The sequence below is a fragment of the Chlorocebus sabaeus genome, chromosome 8 (genome assembly GCF_047675955.1).
Source record: "Chlorocebus sabaeus isolate Y175 chromosome 8, mChlSab1.0.hap1, whole genome shotgun sequence".
In the NCBI taxonomy this organism is placed as follows: Eukaryota; Metazoa; Chordata; class Mammalia; order Primates; family Cercopithecidae; genus Chlorocebus; species Chlorocebus sabaeus.
In genome coordinates, this window is record NC_132911.1 from 30,278,539 (window position 1) to 30,288,571 (window position 10,033).

General features: G+C 42.3%; 1 protein-coding gene across 2 annotated transcripts in view; it reads right to left on the reverse strand.

Annotated features, from left to right (window-relative positions):
• The window catches only part of GTF2E2 (general transcription factor IIE subunit 2), an 82,547-nt gene extending 74,294 nt beyond the window's left edge, over positions 1-8,253 (reverse strand). The window contains exons 1-2 of one of the 2 annotated variants that reach the window (XM_007962095.3): positions 8,001-8,253; positions 3,395-3,564 (exon numbers count right to left, since the gene is read on the reverse strand). In XM_007962095.3, the coding sequence (XP_007960286.1) occupies positions 3,395-3,560 (166 nt within the window). In that variant the 5' untranslated portion in view covers positions 3,561-3,564; positions 8,001-8,253. Of the gene's footprint in view, positions 1-3,394; positions 3,565-7,813 lie in introns of both variants that reach the window. The other variant, XM_007962096.3, reaches the window with a different exon arrangement.
• Between the last annotated feature and the right edge of the window lie 1,780 nt (positions 8,254-10,033).

Here is a 10,033-nt window from a genome sequence, read left to right on the forward strand (position 1 = left end):
CATTTTAAAAAATAAAGTTTCACAAACTCTTTCAGAAAATAGACGAAAAGGGAGCGCTTCACAAATCGTTTAAGGAGGCCAGAATTACCCTGAGAGGCACCAGAGAAAAACAAAACTACAGATCAAGTTCCTTGGGAACAGAGATGCAAAAATCCTGAACGAAATACCAGCAAATTGAATACCACAACAAATAAAAACGATTATACACCATAACCAAGTAGGATTTTATTCCAGGAATAAATGCAAGGTTGTTTGAACATCTAAACATCAATTAATGTTAATATACCATATTAATAGACTAAAGGGTGAGAACATGATCATCTCATTAGATACAGAAAAAGCATCAGACAACATCCAGTACCCGCTTATGACTAAAACTCTCGACAAGTCAGATGCGGTAGCTTATGCCTATAATCCCAGCACTTTGGGAGGCTAAGGGGGATGGATCCCTTGAACCGAGGAGTTTGAGACCCACCTGGGCAACAAAGTAAAACCCCCTGCCAAAAAAAACCCCTCTACCAAAGTAAAACTCCCTACCAAAAAAAAAAAACCCTCTACCAAAAAAAAAAAATTTTCATTAGCCAAATGTGGTGGGCATGTGCTTGTAGTCTCAGCTACTCGGGAGGCTGAGGCTCGCTCGAGTGGGAGTTTCGAGGCTGCAGTGAGTCATGATCACGCCGCGTACTTCAGCCTGGGCAACGGAGTAAGACCCTGTCTCAAAATAAAACAAACAAAAGGCCGGGCGCGGTGGCTCATGCCTGTAATTCCAGCACTCTGGGAGGCCGAGGCAGGTGGATCACAAGGTCAGAAAATCGAGACCATCCTGGTTAACACGGTGTAACCCCATCTCTACTAAAAATACAAAAAACATTAGCTGGGCGTGGTGGTGGGTGCCTGTAGTCCCAGCTACTCGGGAGGCTGAGGCAGGAGAATGGTGTGAACCTGGGAGGCAGAGCTTGCAGTGAGCCAAGATTGCGCCACTGCACTCCAGCCTGGGCGATAGAGCAAGACTCCATCTCAAAAAAAAAAAAAAAAGAAAAAGAAAAGAAAACAAACAAAAAACAAACAAAAAAACCCACCTCTCAACACACTAGAAATAGAGGGGACCTTCTTCAACTGGAAAGGGCATGTACAAAAACCAGCAGAAATATCCAACATGCAGCCAGTCCAGACAGGCAAAATAAATAAAAATTAAAAAGTTCACACTGGAAAGAAAGACAACTGTTCTTATTCACAGATGACATAATCTTGACGTAGAAAATCCTAGGGAAACCACACAAAAAACTACTAGAAATAAAAAACAAGTTCAGTCAGCTTATAGAATGCAAGATCAATGTATAAAAAAACTCGTTTCTATATACTAGCAATGAGCAATCAAAAAAAATCAAAGAAAACAATTTTATTCATAAATGAAATTGAATCAGAATAAAATAACTGCTGGGTGCAATGGCTCACACCTATAATTCCAATACTTTGGGAGGCCGAGGTAGGAAGATTGCTTGAGGCCAGGAGTTTGAGACCAGCCTGGGCAACAGAGCAAGATCTTGTCTCTACAAAAAAAATTTTTAAAAGCCATCCATTCATTGACTGGAAGACCTAATATTGTTAAGATGGCAATTCTTCCCCAAATTGATTTATAGATTCGATTCAATCCCTATGGAAATCCCAGCAGGCTTTTTTGCAGGTGTTGATAGATTGATCCCAAAATTTATACAGAAAAGCTAAAACAATTCTTGAAATAAAAAAGAACAAAGTTGAAGGGCTTACATTTCTCAGTCTCAAACCTTAATTACAACGCTACAGCACTCAAGAGAAATAATACTGGCATAAAGACACACACAGAAGTCAACGGAACCAAATTGAGACTCCAGGAATAAACTCTTTCATTTATGGTCTACTGATATTCAACAAGGGTGCAATGCAATTCAACAGGGGAAAAGATCATCATTTCAAAAAACGATGCTGGGACAACTCCATAAGAACACTCAAAAAGATAAATGTTGACCCTTATGCTAACCCACAGGCAAAAATCAACTCAAACATACTATAGACCTAAATGTAGGAGCTAAAACTACAAAACTCTTAAGAGGAAAACATAGAAATAAATTTTCATGACCTGTGTCAAAGATTTCTTAGATATGACACCAAGAATACAAATGATAAAAGAAAAAAACTGGTAAGTTGGACTTCATCAAAATTAAAAACTTTTGTACATACAAAGACACCATTAAGAAGGTAAAATGACAAGCACTTGCTTGGAGAAAATATTTGCAAATGTATATCAGATCAAAGAATGATAGCCAGAATATATAAAGAATTATTAAATCAATAGGAAGAAGAAATATACCTCAGTTTTTTTTATGGGCAAAAAAATATGAATAGACATTTCACCAAGGAATATATATGAATAGTCAATAAGCACATGAAACAATGTTCAACATCATTACTCATTAAGGAAATGCATATTAAAGCCACAATGATAGCACTTCACACCTATAGAAACGGCTAAGATAAAAAAGACAAAGAATATCAAGCAATAGCAAGGATGAGAGAAAACTGGAACCCTGATACATTGCTGGAGAAAATGTAAAATGGTACAGCTATTTTAGCAGTTTCTTAACAGGTTAAATAGAAATTCGACATATGACCCAGAAATCTACTCCTAAGTCTCTATTCATAAGAGAGAAAAAGATAAGTCTACACAAAGACTTGTACATGAATATTCATGGCAATACTATTCAAAACAGCCAAAAAGTGAAAATAATCCAAATAACCGTTAACTGGTGAACGGATAAACAAACTGTGGTACATATATCCATACTATGGAATAGTCTTTAGCAATAAAAATGGAATAAGTACTGACACATACTACATGGATGGAACTCAAAAATATGCTAAGTGAAAAAAACACACAAAAGACCACTTATTATACAATTTCATTTATAGGAAATATCCAGAAAAGGCAAACATATAGAGACAGAAAGCAGATTATTGGTTTTCTGGGGCAGGGGTGGGAAAAGTCACTGCAAATGAGGCACATCAGATCTTTCGGGGGTGATGGGAATGTTCTAAAATTGGACTGTAATAACAGCTGCAAAATTCTGTAAATTTATGAAACATCTTTGAACAGTACACTTAAAATGAATGAACTGTATGGTATATAAATTTAACCTGAATAAAATTTTTTTTAAAGCGGTAATAACCTAACTTTCAACTACAGCACAAGACTATTAACATCCTAAGAGCTTAAATTCTCTTATTGTCTCATCCTTTATATTCAACAAAGTGCCTATCAACAGGAGTGCTGAACTGAAAAATGAACTAACCATAACTAAATGGTTTCCTCCTGAATAATCTGAAGAAAAACCAAACAGTCCTAACCAATTTTACTAACCAGAATTTTGTTTAGAGCCTGACGATCCTCCATGTTCTACCTTTGCTTTCTTCTTCTTCGACGATGACGATGATGACTCAGAAGATGCTGAACGTTTTTCTACTACAGGAGTGGAAAGAGCTCGTTTTTTGAACAGCTCCCTTTCTCTCAACAAGCTTGGATCCATAATGCTACAAAGAAAAAATAAGTGTCTTTAATACAAATTCAAGTCACTCAAACCTGCACTCTAAATCCACAGATCTCAACAAGTTACTTCCCAAACAAAATTACCTTTTATTATTAGTTCTCTAGCACTTGTATTTATTCACTTATTCATACACTCAAATAAATATTTCTATAGTGCTTATTATATGCCAAGCACTGTACTAGCCATTATAGGAAAAAAAGAGGCCAGGCATAGTGGCTCAAGCACTTTGGGAGGCCAAGGTGGGTAGACTGCCTGAGCCCAGGAGTTGGAGACTAGCCTGGACAACATGGTAATACCTCATGTCTACAAAAAATACAAAAAATTAGGCAGGCATAGTGATGTGTGCCTACACTCCCAGCTACTCGGGAGGCATAAGTGGGAGGATCACTTGAGGCTGGGAGGTCAAGGCTGCAGTGAGTCGTGATAACACCACTGCACTCTAGCCTGGGTGACAGACCAAGACCCTTTCTCCAAAAAAAAAAAAAAAAAAAAAAAAAAAGGAGGAGGAGGAGGAGGAAAAGAAACAGAATTATTCTCTAAAGCTCCAGAACTGTGCTGTCCAATATGGTAGCCACTAGCTACATGTGCCTATTAAACACATGAAATGTGGCTTGTTAGAATTAAGATGGACTTTCAAGTGTAAAAACACACAAGATTTCAAAGATTTAGTATAAAGAAAAAAACTTTAATTACTAACAAGATTTTTACATTAATTACATGTTGAAGTGATACTATTTTGAATATACTGGGTTAAACAAAATGTTAACATTAATTTCACCAATTTTTCTTTTAAAATATGGCCATTAAAAAAAAAATTGAGACAGTGTCTCACTGTGTTGCCCAGGCCGGAGTACAGCGGCGTGATCATAGCTCAATGTGGCCTTGAACTCCTGGGCTCAAGCAATCCTCCCACCTCAGCCTCCTGACTAGCTAGGACTACAAGTACACGCCACCACACACAGTTAATTTTTTTAAAAACTTTTTAGAGATAAGGTCTTGCTGTGTTACCCAGGCTAGTCCTGAACTCCTGGCTTCAAGCAATCCTTCTCAGTCTCCCAAAGCACTAGGATTACAAACATGAGCCACTGCACCCAGCCTAGAATATTTTCAGTTACACGTGTGGCTCATACTTCCCACTCCCATTATATTTCTATTGGACAACACTGCTGCAGAAACAACATGAGGACTACAGGGCAGAAATTCGAAGGAGGTGGATTTAGGCTCACTGCAAAAAAAGAGAACCATCAGAACTGCTTATAAATAAAACAGCATATTTTTAAAACTGGTGAACTCTTAATAATGAAGTGATGAAGAGGCTGAATTATTATAGTATTTGTTAGAAATGTCTACAGGGAGCCAGGCACAGTGGCTCACATATGTAATCCCAGCACTTTGGGAGGCTGAGGTGGGTCGATCACTTGAGGTCAAGAGTTTGAGACCAGCCTGGGCAACATAGTGAAACCCTATCTCTACAAAAAATACAAAAATTAGCCAGTCGTGGTGACACACACGTGTACTCCTGGCTACGCAGAAGGCTGAGGCATGAGAATCATTTGAGTCCAGTGGAGGTTGCAGTAAGCTGAGATCCCGCCACTGCACTCCAGCCTGGGTGACACAGCAAGACTCTGTCTCAAAAATAAAAAAATTAAAAAAAAAAGTCTACAGAAAATTTCCAATTTGGAGGGAGGTGGTTTAAGGCAACTTCTATGTTGTGGTGGTTGTTTGTCCAGTTCTAAAATTACAACTCTAAGCAACTTCAGTACAACCAGGGAAGCTACAGGTCAACCAAGAAGAATTCTAAACACTCCTCTCTTCTGAACTCTGCTAGAACCTTGCAGAGGGTCTATGAAGACCTCAAGCTGACTATATAAATGAATTTGACACTGTTAAGACTACTGTCAGCTGGGAGGAAAAACACTCATACTTTGAAAGCTTCTAAGCACAGATAGCGCAATAAATGTTAAATGAACAACACATGGAACAACATCTTTAAATTGCTCTGGTCCCATTATTACTGGTTTCACAAGCCTTTATTAAATGTCTTCTGTTTGTGAGGCACTGTGCTCTAAGCTTTGAAAGGTTATGGAGGATAAATCCTTGTCTGCATGCTGCTTAGATTTGAGGAAATGGAGCATTCAGCTAAAAATTTAAAATATAAGCATTAATAAGAAATAATCAGAGTGAATTCCAATTAAGGCGTGAACAACCACTGTACGGTGAATCAAAAACCTGCCTTCTCTCAGTTTCAATTTTTTTTTTTTTTTTGAGACAGAGTCTTGCTCTGCCGCCCAGACTGGAGTGCAGCAGTGCAAAATCGGCTCAATGCAACCTCCGCTTCCTGGGCTCAAGTGATTCTCCTGCCTCAGCCTCCCGAGTAGCTGGGGCTACAGGCGCGAAGCACCACGCACCGCTAATTTTTGTACTTTTAGTAGAGACGGGGTTCATTCACCATGTTGGCCAAGCTGGTCTTGAAGTCCTGACCTCAAGTGATCCGCCCACCTCAGCATCCCAAAGTGCTGAGATAACAGGCATGAGCCACCACACCCGGCCTCGGTTTCAATTCCTAAGAGCCACCTGGCTAGGCAACCCACAAGGCCTCTACATTCAATTTCATAAGTAAAATGAGGACGCTGCGAAAGCTATCCACATCCAGCCCAATTGTAAGAATGAGAAAACGTGTGTTATTTTTTAAATAGTAAAGTCATAAAAACATATGTCATTTCAGTATTACTATTTCTAGTTGGATCTGAAAGAAGAGAATGATTTACTGGGCTGAGGAAGGTAGGAGACAGCCTTGGGAGGAGGGAAAGCGTGGGGCCAAGAACAAGAAAGGAGAATTGTTAAGTGAGAAGGTGGGGGCAACAAGCTGATTGTAAATTTCTAGAACAGGAAACATTTGTCTTATTATTTCACGTTGCAAAGGCAGGACCTTAATCTGGACTTTTAAAAAACGACTCTAAAAGATTTAAATAGGCCGGCCGCAGTGGTTCACGCCTGTAATTCCAGCACTTTGGGAGGCCGAGACGGGCGGATCACGAGGTCAGGAGTTCTAGACCAGCCTGGCCAACATGATGAGACTCCGTTTCCGCTAAAAATTTTTTTAAAATTGGCGGGGTGTGGTGGCGGGCGCCTGTAATCCCAGCTACTCGGGAGGCTGACGCAGGAGAATCGCTTGAACCAGGGAGGCGGAGGTTGCAGTGAGCCAAGATCGAGCCACTGCACTCCAGCCCGGAAGATAGTGCGAGACTCCGTCTCCAAAAAAAAAGATGTAAATAAAGCCGTACAGTTTACAACAAACTAAATGCTTACAGTATTTGACCCTCGCAACTCCAGGAGCAAACAGGTATTAGTGTCATTCCTATTTTAATACATGAAATCTGAAGTGAAGCTGTCTGGTTAAGGTCGCACAGATGGAAGAGCCAGGGCCAGGACCCAAACCTCCTGACTCCTAACTCAAGTGCTCCTTACAACAGACCTGGAATGCTGGTAAAGGCCTTTAAAACAAAGGCCACCTATGAGGTTCGGGAACGTTCAAAGGCATCTAGAGCAGAAGGCTTCGCAATGTCTTCACGTGCTCCGCCTAACTTTTCCTCCTTTTTCAAAGACTACTCAATATGTGTAGTACGTTTTAGATATCCGAACCCACCTATGTAGTAAACAGGTTACATCACCATGTTCATCTTACAATTAAACAAAACTACCACAACTCAAGGAGTTGGCAGGTTCCTCCGCGGGCAGATATGGAAAACCCAAATATTAAACTGAAATCTGCCTCCAAGCCCACGATTCTTGCCATCATTCGACCTCTTTCAACCTTCCTACCTCCCCTCTGTTTTACTTGTTCCCAGCCTCGTTAGTGTCCCTGGCACCTCAGGATCCGGCCATGAAAAGCGGGCTGCTTCGCCCCTAAATGACGGAAGTGAGGAGGTGGGCGGAAAGCGGGCCGCAGCATTGTTGTGGAAAACGTCTTTAGACTGCAGAAATCAACTACTATCGTTAAAGTTTAGGGATCATCACAAACCAAGTCTCCAAAAGGTAGCCCAGAAAGCAGTCCGCGTACAAGCATCATTTTAAATCACAGCCTTGAGCTGGCTGGACCCCGTGGCTCCTCAAACTTCACACGTGGTTCGCTTGGCTACCGCGCCCGTGAACTTGGAGGCTTGGAAGAGGCACAATCAGGCAGCAAACAGCGAATTTTCCCTCTTTCCAACCCAAAAGTTTGCTCCACGAACCTCCGGCCTAAAGACAATGCTCCGGGGAACGGTTCGCGTGCTCGGTGTTTCGCTTCCAGAACGGCGGCCCCAGCTTCCCGTGGGGTGGAGGTCACGCTCAGCCTCCCGGGAGGCGGCGGCGCGCCTGGGTCCTGGGGAACAGCAGGCCGGGGCTCCGCGCCCCTCACCCGGCGGCCGCAGCCCCTACCTGAGTGAGGAGGGCAGCCTCTCACGACTCGCCTCCCAGTTCCTGCGCCTCCGCCTCGGCCAGCCGCCCACGCCGGCACTGCAGCCTCTTCCTGCTCCTCGTCAGCGCCCCCGCCTGCCAGCACGCACGCCCAGCGCTGACCCGCCAGGTCGGGGTCTCGCCACTGGCGGCGGCGGCGGCGGCGGCGGCTGAGGCGACGACTCGACCCGGGACTCCGCCCGCCACTTCCCGATCTGGTGCTAGGAGCTCAGTCCCGGCAGCCACCGCGGCGCCAGGGCAGCGAAGCGAGCGCATGCGTCATAGCGTGCCCCGCCTCTGGTGCCGCGGGAGCAGAACTATCCCGCTGTGGCGTCCTGGAGCCTCCATGACAACGAGGGAAGGGCTGGGGCGGGGCCGAGGAGGGGACTTAAGTGGGAGGCGGTGCCAAGGAAGATGGAAGACAGCTTTCTTTACGCACCCTTAATTAAAGCTGCTACAGCCTGCTCCCGCCTGCGCTGGGATGTGGTGAACCCAACCAGCGACGCTATCTTTCAATGGTTACTTTGTGTTTTTTGTCTTTTTCTTATTAGAGACGGGATCTCTCACTCGGTCGCCCAGGCTGGACTGCAGTGGCGCGATCTCGGCTCACTGCAACCTCCGCCTCCTGGGCTCAAGCCACTCTCCCACCTCAGCCTCCGGAGTAGCTGGGATCACAGGCGAGTGCCACCACGACGGGCTGATTTTTGTTATTATTGTTATTGTTTGTATTAATAGGGTCTCACAGTGTTGCCCAGACTGGTCTTGTACTCCTGAGTTCAAGCGATCCGCCCGCCTCGTCTTCCCAAAGTGCTGGGATTACATGCGTGAGCCACCGCCTCCGGCCTCAACGGTTATTTTGTGAGTTTACCCCAGTGCCACCCACCAGCACCTGCTCTCCGAGAACGCGGTTCCAGCTATTTTACAAGCGAAGAACAGAGGGCCAGGAAGCTAATTAATAAATGACTTGCTCAAGACAGCACAGCTAGCAAAGGCAGCCTGATGTGGAGCTCAGCCCAGGCTGTACCCTCCACCCCTGTGAACTGTCTTAGAAAAGGATTTTGGATTTAGAAGCCAGATAAATGGGTGGAAATAAAGCAATGGTAAAAATAATTGTCGTTGCTCGAACCCTGCAGCGTGGCAGGCCTTCCCTCACTCTTATAACCTAAAGCGCCAGTACAGCCAGTGCTCAGCCATTCTGTGGCTGTCGTTGAATTACTTAACTACTGGTTACTCTTCAAGTTACTAAAACTGTGGCTCAGTTTTCTCACCTGGAAAATCGGGATAATCATTGTACTACTACAATGAGTTACTTGCATTGGACTGTGGTGAAAATGAGAAATACCTAAAATTTTATTCAAAACTTGGAAAAAAGTCAAAAGATAATATTTTGTGACCTTTTTGATTAGTTTCATTCTAGAGAATTTTGTAATAAGCCTACTTGATCATCTGACACCTACAGGAAATGTAACTTTGAATAACAATTGATTAGGGCCCAGAAGATTTACAAAAGGATGAAATCAAAGATTAATTGGTAGGAAACTGATGAGGTGTAAGGGGAGAAAGGGGCAGGGAATTCAGTGCCAAGCTGAATTTATATATATAAAAATATAAATATATTATTTATATATAATATATAAAATATATAATATATATTTTATATAAATATATTATGTATAACATATATGTATATATAATACATATATAATATATAAATATATATAATGTATAATATACAAAATAATATATAAATATATATTTGTATATAAATATATATAAATATGTATAAATATGTATATAATTTCAAAGGTTAAGGTTGCATTGTTCTGAGAAAAATTAACCAGTTTTGTATCAACTGAGCAGTTGTATTTCAGCATTCCTTTCCCCAACGATTGTGTAAATTTCATTTTTCAGAACTGGTAGAAATCCATTTTATGATTCTGCTGGCTCCCTTATTAATGAGTGAGAGACTTAAACATATGGACAATGGCTAAACTGCATATGATAATAACACTCTA